We start from the raw sequence: 18,918 nt of genomic DNA, 5'->3' as shown, positions 1-18,918 counted from the left end.
TTGCTTTGACAAATTTGTCGATTTTACGCAAAGTGAACAGCAGCAACATCAGCAACACATGTACTTAAAGGCAAATGCCAGATTTGTTTTAGTTTAGTTTTTTTTTTGTCCAGCCTTATTTTCTTTTAATTGCAACTAGCGGTTGGCAATTAAAATCAGGCTAAATGTGGAATGGACAAGTGTGTTGCTGTTGCTGTCACTGCTGATGTGTTGCTGTTGCTGCTGCCACTGCTGATGTGTTGCTGCAGGGCGCTGAAACAGCAGCTTCCACAGCGGGCCAAAATTGAGAATCGTTTTGGCCGGATTTACAGCCCCAGCGGCGGTACAATTTATGGACAAGTTGCTGCTGCAGTAAGTTGATGTTGCTGCTGTTGCTGTTGTTGCTGCTGCTGCTGCTGCTGCGACAACAAGTTGCAACACTTGGGGAGATCCAGTGTGTGTGGCACATTTATACAGATACTCACTTATATACACATATACATATATATGTACTGCAACTGCAGCTGGAGAGCCCGTTGCTTACGTAAGGCATCGCATTACGAAAAAATAAAACCAAAAACCAACCAGCAACAACATAAAAATGCACAAATATTGCGTACATATTTGCAATTTCACAGTTGCAGTTGGCTTTGCATAAAATCTGGATTTAACCTTGAATCGAGTCGAGCAAAACTGCCACATAAATCGCGTTGTATTGGGAGCAGGTCGCCACTTCATTCGGTTTTGCGACTTCGAGAACTTTGAGATCATGAGAAGCGAATTGTCGATACAGATACTCGATACTCGATACCTGAGCTGCCGCCAATTAGAAATCGCTTGTTTCGACGGATGACAGACACGAATCAAGCGGTCTACAATAGAGATTCTTTTGGCTAACTTCAATATTCCCCAATTAAATGAGTCACTCAATTTATGGGATTTAACTAAATGAAGTCATGGTTATTTATACCTAAATTATATATTATTTATGGTTTTAAATAGCTCAGTATATTTTGCAAATGAATTGAAGTGTTGCTATCATTACTTAGTCTAATACTTATACTCGTATATGTAGTTGAGCAATTAAATGCTACGCTATTTTTTATCTAATAAAATAAGACATTTATTTGATAGCAGTTAAGTGATTAATTAGTATTTATAATTAATTGGCGTTTATACTCTTTGTTTACGAACCGGCAAATAATTATATTTTATGAAAATTAATCAATTTAAGTTAACCATGCCTTTGAATACTATTAAAACAGTAATAAATTTGTATGAATATGGTGTGAATTTTATACTTTTTAAATGTGGTCTGGTATGTTTATGGTTTTTAATCTTAGTTTAAAAGAAGTATTCGTGAGTTTTAAACATAATAGGTTATATTGATACTGATAAAAGTATTTGAGAAATTCCCGAAAATGACTCATGGGCTTCAAGTAAATATTTGTGTAAGGAAATTTATTTTCCAGCTGGCAAATTTATGTGAAGTGTGCTGGGGATATTTACAGTTTTTGGGTGCCATTCGAACACCCGTGAATCATGTGTGAATATTTGAGTAAATTGCGGGTCTGCTGTCCATCAATCTTCGCCCCACGAAAATTCCACAGATAATGCTCCAGCTATTCATAATCCCTGAGCTCTGCAGCTGCCATCCAGATCCAAGCTCACACACTCACACATTTACACATTCACAGCCGAAAAGCATGACTTGGATAAAAGGGAAAAAATGTTGTGGTTCAGTTAAGTTCAGTTCGCCTCTTAAATGCAACTTAAAATTCAAAGAGGGTCCGCTGCAGTACCGCTCCCGCCTGGAAATTGACTGGAAATTTCCGTAGCACGTAGAATGTGCCGCACATCATGTCACGTTTCAGGTACCAAAGAGCGTCGCAATGTCAACGCCCCAAAAATAAAACAAAAGCGGCCCAGAGATCAATGTCTGCCCAAGAGACATTGCGTATACGCCCCGTTTGACTGGATGGCTGGCTGGCTGGCTGGTGGGGAATGTTCGAATTTTAGCAGGCAGCGGGTGTGCCAAGATGAAGAGTTTTGTAAACAAAAGTTTTGACATTTGAACAGGCCACTCCACTTGTCCAGCGAACCTGAGCCACTTCGAATCCAGAGTGGGTGTGCCAAAACCAAAACCAAAACAAAAACCACAACCCAAATCCCCAATCCCAATACCAAATCCTAAAAACCACCGGCACAATGCCAAAGATCGGGGCGATAAGCTGATGCATTTAACTCATGCATTTAGCCGGGATTTATGCCGTGCGAAAGTTGAGCATTGTTGGCCAACATCGAGATTAGCGTGCGAAAGATTTTTCCCAGTCTCCAATCATAGTCCAAGTCTTGGGCTTTCAGTTTTTGGGGGGATTGTATTTATTGTGGCCCAACCAAGGCATTTTCAATTAGGCAACTGAGCAGACCAGGCCACGACCCAAACTGAATCATGGCCAGCGGCGGAATACAATAATCGGGCTTAGAAGGTATATAAAAGGGGCACAATTGCCCAGACCAATCGCCAAAGATTGAAATAAAAAAAGCAAGTTGACAAATTATTAAATATTTCTAGAATTCTTGTATAATTATGAGATTTATATTTCTTAAAGGAAAAAAGCTTAATAAGAGACTTTTGTAAATTGAGACTTTGTAAATTATAAAACAGCATTTAATTTTCAAACTATACAAAATATAATCAAAGCTTAAGATACTAAAATCCTAGAAGCGTTGATTAAATTAAAAAAAATATTTAAAATCTTTTAGTAAAATATCTTAATTGTCTAATCTCTCCAATTGACCTATCGGTCATGACACCATCGCCAAGTCTTGTTTGAACTTTCCTCAATGCAATCGAAACGTTTGGCCAAGTGAAAAGCCACCCGACCGGGCCAAAAAGAAAATAGCCAACAAACGCATTTTGCGTTGACCAAGAGTTGCCAATTATGGAGCAGAAGTCACCCAGTCATTGACTTCGGTTAGGGAACCAGTTAGCCACCGATCCACAGCGAATCTATATATGTTTCCACGACTCTTCGACTGCTCCGCATTTTGCCCGGCTCCTTTGAGGCTTTCTTAATCGCCTTTTGGCGTGACAGGAGTGGAGTCCACCGAAAACCAAAAATCAAAGACTAAAGACCAAAAACCAAAAACCGATACTGATACCAATGAGAAAAGCGAAAGTTGATGTCGCCGGATGCAGCAGTTGGGGTGAGATTATGTCCATCTTTATTTGGCCGCTGGATCAATGCATTATGGGTCAGCAAACGTGGGGCCAAAAAAAGAAAACACATCTGCAAAGCGGTTTTCCAGCTCTCACACAATTGAGCCATAAACCGCATATATCTATCAATTGATACATTGTGAAACTGGCCCACTAAAAAAAAAAAAAATAATAAAGACAGTGCCTGTCAAGGCCGGGTACACCAATAAAATAGAAATCCCCACTCCGAATCATCGCATTTCGAGCCATCTTTGGATCTCGCCGTGCATCTTCCCGTGATCAATGTCAATGCTCATCCATCCACTCACTCACTTCACTTGCATCGATGTCAAGATTAGCATTTTGCATTTGGCCAACTGCAGAATTCAAGTTCACTCGGTTTTGTTCCATTGTCTGCAAGTTTCCCCTTGATGTATACCATCTCTCGGCCATCCTCAGCCCCATCATCGTTACTATCATCATCATCATCGCGATTCGGCACCATCCAGCATTGTTTTCGTCACGTCACGAGCCCAACAATGGGCAGTTCATTAAATCCAATTACACGCCAAATATTTTGCGACTGCCTTTTAATAAGAAATTCGCCAAATTTTGGCATCTATTGGGAGTTTAGTTTTCATTTTTGGCCACCCAATTTAGTGGAACAATTTCATGTAGGCATAACATAACTGAGCTTGGACATTATGAAGCACAACGTACAACATCTTTATAATTGTAATTATTTTTGCTTAATAGTTTTTAGTATGTGATAATTTTGTATAGAAATAGATATTTCTAAATTGTATTTAAGATAAAATCAAAAAGATACTTCGTAGAATGTGATTATTTTTATGGTCGGCAGACTTAATGAAATATGTGTTTATTTTCCAAGGAAACAATTATTTATAAAAACTTTTTACTGATCTTTACTGATCATTAATATCAGTAATTTGAATATTTATTTAATTTGTAGGATCTTTGTATATATTCATTTCTACAATGTGCCATTGATGGTAATCAGAAAAGAACTCATATAATTGAGATTTTAATCTAAACAAATACTTTAGAGTACCATTGAATGTAAGAGTATTGTTCCCGCCTTGACCCCTCCCAAAATTTCAGATTTCAACGCATTTTGGCGGACTTAAGCTCTACTCTGCTGTCGAATCGAAATATTATCCTTTTTGGCGGGCGCTGCAGCGTGAAAATTCAATTTAAGGCCTGAATGGTCTAAGCAGACGGGATGGCCAATAGAAATCGATTCCATCGAGTGTCCAGCTTCCGGGACACTGATGATTCACTCGCAGAAACTGGAACTAATCCGTTTAGAGTGGCCTGACTCACTCGCCTAATCGAAAAGTATGAAATCCAATCAAATCGAGACAAATAAAACGTGAAATGTCAGTTGAAAACCAACCAGAGAATTTTAATTTTTATTACCATTCCCATTTTATTATCATTTCAATTCAATTGCGTTGTCTTTGAAGTTTTTGGTTTTGGCTTTGGTTTCGGTTTCGTTTTCAAGGTGCTCCATCAAGTTGGTCAAAACAAACAAGACATCGGATCTGACCATTAAGTATTCACCCGTTTTTCGCCTACTGGCCGCTTATCACTTTGCATTTGTCGCTGCTAATGGTGCAATTTTCCCCATTAACGCAAATTGCCGGACGATTAAGATTGGCAAGTGGCCGGGGGATGCCACTTTTGGTGCCAGATGTTTGGCGAAAGTCAAGGCGGTTAAACACCGATGAGGAGGCTCACGAAAATTTCATTAAAAAACGGGTACATTAAAGATTTTAATTGAAAGATAAGATAGCAAATAGTTGTAAAGTTTTTATTGATTTGTTTTAAAAATAGTTGTAATTGTCGAAGGGTCAATGTCTTTTTATAAAATAATTAGTTTTAGCTTAGTTGGCATTTTTAAAAAATATGGTTTGTCCTGAAATCCCCAAAATATTTTCTAAAATTTCTCACAACTTCCATTTAATCATTTTTCTTGGCCCATAAACTTTCTCTGTCAGTGTGGCCAGCTGTCAGGCTAATACTATAATTAATGTTCGGTCACCTTAATTGCCATTCGGATCGCACACCTGAGTTGACCATGAAAAGTCGGCGGAGGATTAACGAGCGGATTTACATGACATGAAAACCAGAAAACTGCAAGTGCAACCATGTACATATCTTTTCTCCAGTTTTGTATTTTTTTTGATTTCTTCGTCTTCTTGAGTGAAATGTTTTTGCCACTGTCATTTATCATATCGACGAAAAACATTTTTGCGATTTGTCAACATACAGTTACGTCAAAAAAAAACAAACGAAACAAGCTTGAAAAACAGTAGTGAAAGCTATTGAATAGAAAACCATAAAACCAAAAGAGCTTATAAAAATATAATTCAGACAAGAAATCAATTAATTATGTGCTAATTCAATTTGCAATTTGTAAAGTTCATCTGTCAGAGAAATGAAAGAGAAAAGAGCTAACGAAGGGAAACTTTTCTGCAAATGTATTATTACATTTATGTATAGAGCAATATGTACAGTAATGTATTAATTAAACTATTTTTAATTTAAGTAGCTGATAAATATAAATAAATACAGCAATTGCTTTGCAAACTGATTGCTGTACAAATTATTATTACTCTATTATAGAATTTTTAATTTTTCAATTTTGTTTTTTACAGATCTAATATCAAATGATGGCCAATGTTAACGCATATTTCAATATATATTACTTAACCATTTCTTGCCAAGTCAATAGCCTTAGAGCCGCGTTACAAATTGGCAAGTAGCGACACTTTTTGGTGCGTGATTCAGGTGCGTAAGTTGGTCCGAACCGCCACTATACTGCAAAGTGAAATCGAAAGTTGGTCGGCGGCCAGACCCCCTATATAATACCCCCTTCCGAAACAGCCCCCCTTTCGTAGGGCTGTTGTATCCACAAAAAGTCGCACCGCATTTACTTTGCAATTATCATCGGCCTAAGCGATAATTGGCAAGCCAAGCGAAATTAGCAGGGACTAACGGCAGGTGTTAGGTGTTATACACCAACTCATCTCTTTTATTATTTTTTTCTGCACCACCACTCGCTGCTTTTTATTGCCGGTGGCCAAATTAAACAGTTGTAAAAGAGCTGCGGGCATTTCTTTTTGCCCATTTGAACCAATTATGTCATCTCAACACAATGAAAAGCAAATAAAAGAAACCAAACCAAACGGAAGAAGCTCAATCGAAAAAGAGCGATCTTGCGTAACTTTTATGCCCTTTTAAACACGGCTTTAGTATACAATTTATTTATACATTTTTTCTTGTATTAAGTTTAAACTGCTTGTGTGGTTTTGCTCACTTTCAATTTCGTTCAGTGGAAATTATTAAACAGAAAAAAAAACAGACTGACTGGCGCATCCGGCAACAAGCCAACCAAAAAACACCGAAACCCGTGAACAAAAACATGAAAACCCGAAAAGTAGAAAACATAATCGTGATGCACATTCAGGTTCAAGTTGAGTTGCAGATGAAAATCACAAGACAAGAGAGAGACTGAGGTCAGAAACTGGGCACTGGCTAATTTTGGATGATTTTCATGGGGCTCGTGAAGCAGCTGAAGTGGAACCCAATGGGTTAAGAGGGGAGTTGGGGGTTAAGACGGTGATGCGATTTGGGTGCCCATAAAGATAATGCCATTGTTACATCCGATTAGCCGGGCTCAACTTAATTAGATCGAAGCATGACTTTTAACTTTTTTTGATTATAACAAATTTTCATTATTTTGATATTATGGCCGTTGTTTGGATTAGCAAACGAAAATTAAATAGAAATTAGAGGAAATGAGAGTGGAAAAAAGGGAGAAAACTGCAGAAATATAGCAGTTGTGAAAGAAGTTAGAAAGGTTTCCAAAATCATTATTAAAAGGGAAAGATTGAATCCATTATATTTGTGGATTTCTTTTGTTAACAGAGTGACTTTTAAAAAGGAGAATAGTAGAGAATATTGATTACGATTTGGGAATGAAGAAAAAAGATAAATTAATAAAATGGAGTAATGGAAGTGAATTATTTTCTCAAGAATAGACAAGGTAGTTACTATTAAATTGGTATGTTTGTAGATCTAATTTTATAGTATTTTGTTTCAAAGTAATACTAAGAATTTAACCAAGGTTTTATATTTTTTTTCAACTGTCTGTCCCTGATCTATACCAAAACTAAACACATTATTTTCAGACTGATTCTGTCACCAACTCTCCATTTGTTTAGACGCCATCCTTGTGTGCAATTAAAGTGTCCATTGTTCACCCTCATTCCTCATTTTGATTTATTTTTTTAGCCGTTTCGTTTCGGCTTTTTGTGTTTGTGTGGCAAATGCAGTCACATTCTTTTAAATACCAATTGGGGGTCAGTTAGTCCGTTGGTCAAGACTCAGGAATTTGAGCAAGTGCTTTGTTATTCGTTATTGCTGGCATAGCAAACGAGTTTAAATGCGGAGAGTGGAACTTGGCTTGCTCGCCGCTCTGGCTTAATAAATTAATTTATAACTCTTGCTTTTTCTCCTACCGCAAAACACGTTGACCTTCAGGCCGCATAACCGATACATGAGTCTGTCTGTAAAAACACCCGTCTTATATATACGTATGATTTTGTATTTTCGCTATATATGCTTATATCTGTCAGTCGAATTAACAGTTACGTCTCAAGTGAAGCCAAAAGGCCCCAGAGGCTGTGCTCCAAGGGTGGGAATCTGATTTTCGGATGGAAAGTGTGGCCATTGAATATCTGTATACATACATATATACAATTTATAATTGGCCAAGAGCTGGGCTTTAATTCGCCAAATAAGCTCTGTATTTATTTATTTTTCTTTGTTCCAAGTGCTTTTAGGAAGTCCCAAATAATTCAAATAAATACCTTAAAAGTTTGTCAAATATTTTTTGTAAGCGCCAAGGTATTTTCCACAAAGAAAAAAGAGTTTAATGACAGAGCCTGATTTGAAAGTGGTTTTCAATCATTTAAAGATTAATAATGAAAATTGATCAAAAATTCTTCAAATTGCTAAAAGACAGCTTCATAAAATGTAAAACTAACACATTTTAAGAAATAATGATTGGCGATAATTGACTGTTGATTTGGATGCTTTTAATGCTTACAAATTATGAATAATTTTTCATACGTTTAGTTTGAACTTTAAGAGCGATTTAAAAGTATCGAGAGCTGCAGCTGGATTCAGCCTGAACTCAAATATCAAAGAGAGCACACCCGGCTCATCCCACCCCCTTGGACTGTCGACGTGTTAATGATTTGCATGTTCCCAAATCAAAGCCGAGGTAGACCCCCTTAACCCCCGATTGCCCCATAGTTCGCAGACATGGCTGGTTAGCGTTGTTGTCGCTGTTGTCGTTGTCATGGAATTGAATCATCCCGGCGGTCTCTGGAGCATGTCTCTGCTTAACCCGCTCCCCCGTTAACCCTCTGGTGCCGGTGCCGGTGGCGTATACGTAACGAGCAGAAACAGAAGCGGGGAGATGTGGGGTGGGGGGGAGAAAAAAATGGCAAATTTTGCAATGAGGCTGAAGGCAGATCCCGATGCACGTGTATCTGTGCATCTGACAGATACAATTACCAAAGCGATTGCACTGGGAATGCTGGAATTTCAGGCCAATGCGGCTTAATAGCCCAAAAACCGGTAACTTAATGACACTCTTCTATAATGCTTTTTGAATAAAATGCCAAAACGCATCACCCCCCGCAGGTCGCCCCTATATATAAATATACATTCACTTTTTTTTACCACTCCGCTCATCGGGTTTCACTTTCAGCCGCCTGCGAATTCCGATTTGCCAATCTGGAAACCTTTCCATGTCTGCGAGGCGGATGTACCGCCTCCGGGGTCAAATTATATGTATATATTCGAGATCAGCATCTTCGGGATTTACTTTGGCGAAGGGAGTTTCAATATTCATCCGATTTATAGCTTGCAGATGACATTACATCGCATAATTGGGTTTTGCATTTAATACAAAGCATTCATTGTTTGAAGACTCTGCTTTTTAAGCATTTTTTGAGGAAGATTTATGCATTACCAAATTATAACAATTATAAATTAACAAATAAACTTTAACAATCATACTATTGATATTAAATGCTTTGGGAAGTTAAATACCCTTACTTAAAATGTTCGAAACAAAATAAATAAAAATTGTATAACGCTAAAATGAAAAGCCTTAATTTTTATGTCCGAAAAATACAGTATGTGAACTGTTGATTCAACTTTAAATGGCATTTGTTTTATACATTTTATTACGAAAATTTCGTAACATTCATTTTTAGCAAATTAAGTGTTGTTTTAATTCTAAATGGCATTATTATTATTATTTATAACGTGAATTTCATCACATTTAAAAAATGTAATCAATTTATTTAACCATTTGTATATAGTTTTAGGGGGGATATTATTGATTTAACTGTTTTAAGGCTGTGACTTGTGATAGAAACCTGTAAAAATCAAGCCAACCATGGGAAAGGGTATTGAATTGAAAATCAGATGCTTGGATGGGGGGCTGAATTAATGTATGCATAAAGCAGATGGAAGATCGACTGAATGGAGGCTTGGAATCGCATCGGATTGGATAGGATCGACTCGTCTTGGTTTCAGTTCACTGTCATTGTCTTTTGGGTGCGCCTGCGTTGGCGTTGCAACTTGCAACTTGCGATATTGCAGTGTTGCAGTTTTGCTCTTGTGTTGCATTGCATTTGCAAATTACAATTTTCGTTGGCTTTATTTTCTGGGGCTGGGCCTCCGATTTCCGCCTGTTGGGGAGACAAAAGGCAAAGCCAATTTCCTCTTCACACGCATTTTTGCGGCCTGACGTCAAACGGAATGGCAGAGATGATGAGTATTATTGGCCTTTTGGCTAGTATTCAGCTGCTCATCTGCCAGCACTTGTCGCCAAACTCGTTTCGCCCCCGCGGCCCCACAGAAAACGTGGCCAAAAATAAGTTCAAGCCGAAAATTGACAAAAATAACAAAAAGCGGGCCATAAAATGAACAAAAAAATACAATTCCTAAACGAGTTTTCTGCGCATGCGCAGCAGAAAATTTGCATGAGCAAGAGAAATATCATAGGTTCGGGGCAGATATATGCCTCATCGAAGGTCCAAGCGGATGTACAGCCTCACTTCGATTATATTTCGATTCGATTTAAGACCCTGGATAGTAAAAGCTAATGCCACAGACTGAGATTGATCTTTATAGACCCATCCGCCGTCATCTTTAATATGCGTGCAATGTATCTCGCTACGATTTCGGTTCGTGTTTGAAAGTTTTGCACTCGATCGCTTCGATTAGCATGGGAATTGCAATCGCCAACGTCTTCGACGTCTTCAGAGGTGTTAATCGGGTAAAAGTTTCGCCATTACATAAGCCTAGAGATCGTAAAAATGATTTTCGTCAAATTTATGTAGGCGTGCATCATCCCTCATTCCTCTCACTTTTTGTGCATTCCCCACCGGAATGATAACTAATCAAACATTTGATTTCTAAATTAACAAAGTGTTCAAATAAAATCTTCATTTATTTAAAAATAACATGTACCTATTTAATTTGCAATTGTCCCAATACCAGATAATATTGGGTATAAGAAATAATACATCATTTTACATTTTCTTGGGATATCTAGACTTTTAAAAACATTAACTATAAACACCACAGAAAATCAAAGGTAAGCTATGAAATATTTGATTTCGGCATTCATATGTAGATATATAAGGAAGGCATATTTTAATGGGCCATTATAAATACTTTAAGATCTTGATCTTATCTTGATTTGACTGATTTTAAATGTCTGCCGTTTTCAGTAACACACCTTAAAGTCTTCTTCTTTAATGAGTTTTAAATCAAAGCCCCGAAAGAGTTATAAAATAAGCTGACAACCTATAAAAATTAGCAAATCTTCTTTAACTATCACAAAAAAAAATACTTTTACTTTCCATGGAAGCTACTAATCAAGTTGGAAACCTATCTCCAATCCCAGAAGAATTTTTCGCGCCCAGCGCGATGTGTCACACATTAATTATGCAATCATCTAAGAGAGACATATTAATATCAAGTCAAACCGGGCAAACGAAATCGAAATCGCGGCCTCGATGAATAATTCAGTTCGACGAGAACGAAGAAGAGGAACCAGTTTTCTGTCGATCTTTCCTGATCAGTTCGCCCTGGGCAAGGATAACAACTTTCGGTTACAAAGCTGGGCCCGCCGATCCTGCCAAGGTTGTCCAAACACCCCATTTCCACCTCAGCCCCTTTTTTGTTGGCCAGGAAATCCAGTCGCTATGCCGAACTGGACTAAATATTTACGGCTTTTTGGCCAGATTTGCGCTAATTGCGTACAAAATGCGGGCAACAAAAGCGGCAAAAACAGCGAAATAAAAATGATTTCTCAGTTTTGCAGTTAATGTCGAGTTTTCGCAGTTTTCTCAGTTGCTGCAACCACTTACCGGAAGCATTTTGGCGGCTTTTTGCTGGTCGAGGTGGCAATACAAGGCTCCTTTGGGCTAGATGTTGCTGCTGGCAATGGTGTTGCTGCTGCTCTTGTTGCTGCTGCTGCTGCTAATGTTGCTGCTGTTGTTGTCGCTGTTGCTGTTGCTGCTGCTGTCGTTGTTGTTATTATTTCAGTTAAACGCGACGACAACGACGAGGAGGAAAAAATAACGCTAAGATTTAGTGTGAGATTTTTTGTCGTTAGCTTTTGGAAAATATTTGCTCAGAAAACTGGGCTAAATGCGGTTGCAGTTGTTGTTGTTGCTGCTGCTGGTGCTGCTGCTGTGTCTGTATTTTATGCAATCTGCACAGATCTTGGCTAAATGCTCCACTGCCTCCCAGCTACAACAACAACAAACAACAACAACAGCAACTACTGGAGATGCCGAAAAACCAGGCCGAAAGTAAAAACTGTTACACACGTCTGCGCATTCAGTTTTTCACTTTCGGCCAGGCGCGGCGGCGCTCTTTTTGGCCCAATAACTGAATAACTAAATCCGAACACACATATCAAATCGCAGAAAAACTATCTGCAAAATTTTCCACATTCACTCGAGGCACGCAAAAACCAACAAGAAAAATAAAAAAAACAAGCGGCCAGCAAAACAAACAAAAAGAAAAATCCAAGAAAAGTTCCAGCCACGAACTAAGAAAAAAACTGAGTATATATTTTGTATGCACGGCCAATGGCGAGTTACCGCTAAAGCCAACAATACCGTTCGAGAGTCGCCGCTGCACTGAATTCGTTTGGTGGCCAAAAAGCGTGGCCAACAGCAGCAGCCAGCAAACAGCAACCAGCAACCAGAAAACCAGCAACATGCGACATAACAGAGGCCAGCAGCAACAGCAACGGCAACGGCAGCAACTAGCAACACCAACCAACCAGTTGCTGCGCAGCCGCAAAAGCCGTCTGTTAAACCAGTTAACATGGCACTTTTGGCCAAGTTAACTGACAGCAGAGAGAAAAAACTCACAACAATCGGAGTTCTTGGGCCCTAAAATTACGAACAAAACAAACAAAAAACAATGCAAACTAATGGGGCTGCTTTAATTATGCCCCGGGACCAGAAAATTATCAATTATGGACACACTTTTGCGGTTTTAGCGTTAAATGGCAGTGAAATCGGTTAGTAATTGTTGGCCATAATAGAGTTAAATAGGGATTGCGTAAAACATTCTGTCTGGGGTTGAATATAAGAGGACTTCAACGGCAGAGTAGAAATAATTTAAAAATTTAAATAAGCTTGATTTCGAAACCATAAAAAATACTTAAGTCAAAATGTTATTAATAATTTTGAGTCTAAGGTGATTCCCCTAAAAATACATGTATGTATATTTTGATGAATAAAGTTCAAGTTAAAGTTAATAAATATATATTTATTTAGTACATGTTTGAGTTTAATGGAATTTAATTTATTTTTAAAATATATCTATGCCATTTCTAACATTCTTTTATCTTTGGCACTCTATGCAAATTTAAATTATGAAGAAATACAGCTTTATTGGGATTCCCAGAAAAATACTTTCATTTAATTCCATTAAAGTTAAACATAATATTTATAATCCTTTAATTCTGTCTTTAAGCCCATGACATTTGGATGCATAGTATTTTTCATTTATTGAATTGAATTTGTGAAATTTTCTGTAGAAATCTGTGCGAAAGTTAAATACCCCTCTGCTGTTTGCCCGCCAGCATCTTCCCATGGCTTTGAGCCGCTTTTTAGATGATGCCCCGAGCTTTTGTGGATCATCTTGGGATTGGAGTGTTCGATATATTGCAACAGGTGATGATGTTGCTGCTGGTCGAAGGTGGTTAATGGGCTTAATTTGTTGCGCACACAAGTGTGTCTGGGTATTTCAAAAAAACCACATTTTGGGTTTGGCCGGAACTCAAAAATCAATTCAGTGTCTCACACACACTCACACACACATAATAATATTGTAGCTGACCTTTGTTTTGGACCCACTTCCAATTCCCAATTCCACAGTCAGAAAAAAGAGTTTACATAATAGGCATTAAATGCTGTCATCGAAATGCCAACGGCTGCCAAGCGGCGGCGCGAAATGAATTTCAAATATTTTATTAAGCGATTTGCTTATGCCCATTACTGTTGTTGTTTTTGTATCTTTGGTTGTTACTGTTATTGCTTTGGGTCTTTCTTCTTCCTCTTTCTCCATCTACATCACTCCACTCCCAACTTAAATCTTATATGTGACTTTGCCCGCTTTCTGCTCCCCAATATTTATTTGGTGTTTTCATGCCCTTCAATGGGGTATTCCAAATTATCTATTAGCTTTAAACCCGAACTATTCCTTCTATTATTATTATGATTTCTTGAAAAATGTTCAAACATAATTAACCCATATCTGTCAGTCCGGTCTTAAAGGATTCTTTATTAAAGACAGTGAAATATGGTTTTTTAGTTAAATATTTGCCTAACTTAATATGAAAATTTTCTTAATATTTTATATTTCACAAAAAAAGATGATTTAAATAATTTCTTTTTTTTTATGCTAATTAATATTAATTAATAAACTGATATGGGAAAGGTAATTGTATTATTATAAGCTCTTACTATATTTATTCGAGCTATTATGATCTAAAGTCAGAGTATAGTGGATACTATTTGTCAGTCATATTAATTCCAAATAATTCACAAGCCCAGAGTATTTGAATGTTCATTTATTTTCTATTTTAAGAGCTGTCTTCTCATTTCATTGAATTTCATTTCATTTGGTTTCGTTTTTAGTTTTGCTTTTGCCTTTTTCTTGCTTTTAAGGGCAATCAATCTCGCATTTGGTAACTGCCATTTGCCCAGCCGAACACAACACACTCGCGTGGATGACGATAATGATACGATAATCATCTCCAGGATGACTCACGTTCGCTCCTGGCTGTTAAATGCATCCGCTGCAAGTAGCCCTCCCCAGAGTTCCCATATGGCGTATTTATATGCACCCATATATACATATCTATACATTCAGGGCACGCAGAGAAGCAGCTCAGACCTCGAGGTGCCCAACTTCCGTTTGGAAGGGGGAGCACTGGGATTGAGATAAGAAGGTAGAAGGTGCAACCAAGGAGGAAGTCAGAACACAGAACACACACAGTCCGTTAACTGAACGGGTAATGGAGTGGGTGGGAGTCACAGAAATAAATATAATCCCATGAAGAAAACAGTTTATTTCGCCGCTTTGTGGATTAAAAGATTACACAGAACCTTGAAACAAGCAAATCCCTGATAATGCTATTGAATCACAATTTATAAAGAATCCTGTAAGCCAATGTTTAAGTCGAAGCAAGTAAAATGAATTTATTATTAGAAAATCTCTTTACGTTTTATTTGAATTGTATACAAGTCTCAACAATAAATGCTTTAAGTAAGGACTCTAAAAAATAATCAGTTATTAAGGCTTAAGGCCCACAAAAATATTATTTGGCATAGCTTATGAAGTTTAGGTGAATATAAATAAATAATTAATTTTTAACAAAACACAAAATTAAAATTAAGCATTAAGAATAAGAAATGAATATATAAGAGTATTTTAAAGGAAAACATATAATAACCTATTCAAAAAGACGTTTTTTGTATAATTTGTTAATGACTAAATGTTTAAAAGGATATTATCTTCATTAGCATAGTTAATTTAGCATGCCAATGTTCGAAATAATTAAGATAAATAAAGTAATTACCTAGGCCTCCATCAGACTAGCAAGATCCTCCTGGATCTGCTGCCAGTCGAACTCCATGCGGCCATCCTCCAACTTAAGGCGACATCGCTCCGGGATGTGCTTAAAGAGTCGCCGGAAGGGGCCATATTGCTCTAGGCACTGGATATCCCCCAGCAGGATTAGCTTGTTTTTGGCACGGGTGATGGCCACTGTAAGGCGGCGCTGATCCTCCAGGATCTCTGCCTCTCGCGAGCGTTCCATATCATAGCATTCGCCTCCCGTTTTCGAGCAGCTGTATATTATAATATTTTTATCCCTGCCTTGGAACTGATCCACAGTGTTGCATTCCAAGGCGGAGTCCAGTTTGGCGGCTAGCTTCTTGAGGAGCTCTACCTGGGCGCGATAGGGAGCTATCACTCCAATCCTGGATGCTTCAAAGCCTGATTTCAGTAATTGCCTGAGCAACTGCATCACTATGCCCGCTTCACAGTAGTTTGTGTACTTCGATACTCTTCTCTTGGTCTGCTTTCTACTCTCCTCTTTGTCTTCTCCAAAGCTTTGCTCTATGGAGGAGCATGTGGCGACCAGTTGCTGGGATGCCTGAACCAATTCCTGGCAGCGTTCCAAGCAATCTCCTGTATTTATCAGGGTTACAGCCTGTTCTATATGAGTTTGCAATGCACGATGAACCCACCTTGGTGCTTGTGATGATACGTCCACTTGAAATCTGGCGGCGGAAACCTCCTCCGAGGCACATTTAAGGTCTCCGCCATAAGTGAGCTCATTGGCCAGCCGGGTGATGGTCTTGTTCATGCGGTATTGCATGCTCAAAACGGCGGTGGCTTGCTCCGAGTCCAATCGCTGAAAGAGGGTTTCATCCGCGCCCCTTTGACGGGCTTCCTTGGATCTGATAATCGGCGGTAACTGCTCAGGGTCTCCAACGAGGACAAATTTGCTGCAGTAAAACAATGGGCGCAGCACAGTGGGCTGCAACACCTGGGTGGCCTCATCTACGATGCAATAATCGAACTGGCGACGCTGGAAGATCGGGTGTCCAGCTCCCAGACAGGTCACGCCCACAATGGCTGGTTGTGCCAGAGCCTTCTCCAATTCCTCCACTGTTTTGCAGTCCTTCGTCAGCCTTTCTTCGCTGATCTCCTCCAGTTGGGGAAGAATCCTGGACCTAGAACCCAATCTCATCATTGGCAAATCGAAGGGCAGCAGTCGCAGCAGGAGATTGTCCACAGCCGAGTGAGTTTGGGCCGTGATGAGCACAGTTTTCCCGAGGAGATGAAGCAGTCTGACCAGGGAAACCAAAGTCTGCGTTTTACCAGTGCCAGGGAGACCCTTAATCAACAGATGGCTGCTGGTGGTCAGAGCTCGCAATGCAGCCATCTTTTGTACCTTGTTTAGCTGCACCAGCATGGATGCTCCTTTGGTGAGAATGATCTTGGGCACAACTTTGTGCTGCTCGGGTGGCTTCTTGGCCACTATTATATCTCTCAGCTCCTGGAAACGCTCACCATCGGAGAGCAGCAGTCCAAGATTGGTAAAATTAAAAGTGGCAAAGGACTGCGACTCATGCTTGTCCATCACGAAGGTTTCCTGGGCATAATGCTGGCTAAGATCGCGCTCCAGGCGGAGATCTAAGCAACGAGCTTCCAACGATACAATAAAACCAGAGGCAATGGCAAGGCGAGAACTAGAACTAATCACCACATATTCTCCTACGTCGAACTAAAAAAAAATAAGAATAATATAACTGAAGTTTTACGATGGGATTAAAGATAAATTTACCCCACTGAGGCTTAGATCCAGACTACCATCTGCTTCTTCACTGAGCTCCAGGCTCTGACGATAGCGTCCCTCATCGAATATCACTTTTTGACCCTTCACGAGCCTCAGCTTACCAATGGCTGTACCCTGTTTTTGCCTCTTCACAGGATCCTCCGTCCAAAAGGATCTTAATTGCGAGGACTGACGATTGTGCTGCTCCTCTAAGGCCAGCAATCCACACCAGTGCTGCACATAGGCGTGATCTGGCTCCTTGAGGTGCCCCAATAGTTGTGGCATAAGTTTCTTGAGGGGATGTGAGTCACTGAGTTCTAAACTGCAATCGTGTTTGGCGAAACTGGAACAGATGGTGTTGTAGGCGCAGTTACCACATGCGCTGTGATGGTAAATGGGTTCCGGCAGCTGCATTTGCTCCAGCGGATCTTCCTTGCCAGCTGGAATGGCTATTTTCCGTGTTAGCCAGTGCGCCAAATCGTTCCTGAGCAGTACGAGATCCCTCTGTTCGTTTCTGCCGCTGGGAACCTCTCGTAGGATGCCCTCCCTGAGGTACAGCAGCAATCCCGACTGGGTATCTCTACCCTGGGCGGAGTGCATCAGTTGGTAGAGCAGCAGTTGCCCCTTGTGCTCCATGGAGAAGCTGGCTCGGCCAGTCTTGAGTTCCAGGGGGATAATCTCTTCCTTCCTTTGATTTCTCACCCTCACAGAGACATCCACCTTCCCCTTGAGTCCCAATTGGGGAACCCAGAGGTTCTCCTCTATGTCGCGTATCTCGTGGATGCGGCCACGATAGGTTTCTGGTTCCAAAACTGCCGGCGTTTCACCTTTTACATATTGGGCCACAAAGCTGACGATGGGATCGATGAAATTCTGCAGCTGTATTTCGATTTCCGGCTGACTGAGATTGCTGGCATAGAGCAACTGGGCCAAAGAAGAGCTGGTTAGCATCTCCTGGAGGGCAGATTGGATGTGTTGCTTGGCGGAAAGCTTCTGGCGAAGAACCTTCTGTAGTAACTCGTGCACCAGAGTGCCAATAAGCATCTGGAAAGGAGATAGGACAAGGAGTTATTTTAATTTTTGGGATCGGAAGAGGTACCTACCACAGAGTTCCCGGGATCCAGACCCCGGAAACGCTCCTGGAGCACCGATTTCCGGCGGCAGAAGAGTGAACCGGTGACTGTGGTGCCGGATATGAGGAAATCCGGATGGGAGACGCAGTAGCCCTGCTCCTTGTCGACCACATAGCAACCTGCAGACGGCTGCCATTTGCCCATCAAGGAGACAGTGTCACCCACCTCCAAACTCATGTGATTCCACGGTGGGTCCAGTCGGCAAACAGCCGTCTCCGGATCCCCGCCAGAAATCCTCTTCACTTGAACCTTGAGCTCCTGTTTCCTGGACACTGGCTCCACCTGCACCACCTCGCACCGCTGCCAGTGGGTGAGATCCAATCGGTGGTCACTAATGGACTCCACAGCAGCAGCCACCGCCAAATCGAAGTCGGCATCGTCGCCCCAATCGATGTTCTCCTGTTCATCCGTCGGGAAATCCAGCTGCTGCTTGAATTTCTTTAGACAATTGGAAACGATCATGTCGGCGGAAGCATTATCCGATTTAGTGGGCGTCAGGACACGTTTTGTGGCCATAGCAGGGATATTTATTTGCACAAATTGCACTATTTACATTTAACAGTTAAGCGTGTTTACTCTTGGCGCAATTAGTGTGCCCGTTGTTGCGTAGTTAA

The 18,918-nt window shown here is 40.0% G+C and overlaps 2 protein-coding genes across 3 annotated transcripts in view; both read right to left on the bottom strand.

Annotated features, from left to right (window-relative positions):
- The window catches only part of LOC108051111 (serine-rich adhesin for platelets), a 36,032-nt gene extending 23,885 nt beyond the window's left edge, over positions 1-12,147 (bottom strand). Inside the window, 1 exon segment of the mRNA XM_017133078.2 lies at positions 11,668-12,147. Within this exon segment, the coding sequence (XP_016988567.1) occupies positions 11,668-11,676 (9 nt within the window). The 5' untranslated portion in view covers positions 11,677-12,147.
- Positions 12,148-15,030: 2,883 nt separating this feature from the next.
- On the bottom strand, positions 15,031-18,907 carry LOC108051109 (DNA replication ATP-dependent helicase/nuclease DNA2). Of its 2 annotated transcripts, XM_017133077.2 has the most exons (4): positions 18,275-18,907; positions 17,181-18,215; positions 16,078-17,120; positions 15,795-16,018 (listed from the first exon to the last, which is right to left on the bottom strand). In XM_017133077.2, the coding sequence occupies exons 1-4, from the start codon at positions 18,818-18,820 to the stop codon at positions 15,913-15,915; spliced, it is 2,730 nt and encodes a 909-aa protein (XP_016988566.1). In that variant the 5' UTR covers positions 18,821-18,907; the 3' UTR covers positions 15,795-15,912. The 2 variants fall into 2 exon arrangements, with proteins under 2 accessions (XP_016988565.1, XP_016988566.1); XM_017133076.1 differs by having other exon boundaries at positions 15,031-17,120.
- Positions 18,908-18,918: the final 11 nt, after the last annotated feature.

Source organism: Drosophila rhopaloa, unplaced genomic scaffold, assembly GCF_018152115.1.
Source record: "Drosophila rhopaloa isolate 14029-0021.01 unplaced genomic scaffold, ASM1815211v1 contig_3, whole genome shotgun sequence".
NCBI classification, from domain to species: domain Eukaryota; kingdom Metazoa; phylum Arthropoda; class Insecta; order Diptera; family Drosophilidae; genus Drosophila; species Drosophila rhopaloa.
The sequence above is the reverse complement of the archived record's forward strand: the minus strand, read 5'-3'. Positions and strand labels throughout refer to the sequence as shown.

Excerpts from the sequence above, each read along its gene's own strand:
- LOC108051109 (XM_017133076.1), bottom strand. The coding sequence starts at position 18,820 with ATGGCCACAAAACGTGTCCTGACGCCCACTAAATCGGATAATGCTTCC. Across the intron at positions 18,216-18,274 it reads TGGATCCCGGGAACTCTGTG|ATGCTTATTGGCACTCTGGT; the intron begins GTAGGTACCTCT and ends TCTCCTTTCCAG. Across the intron at positions 17,121-17,180 it reads TGGATCTAAGCCTCAGTGGG|TTCGACGTAGGAGAATATGT; the intron begins GTAAATTTATCT and ends ATTTTTTTTTAG.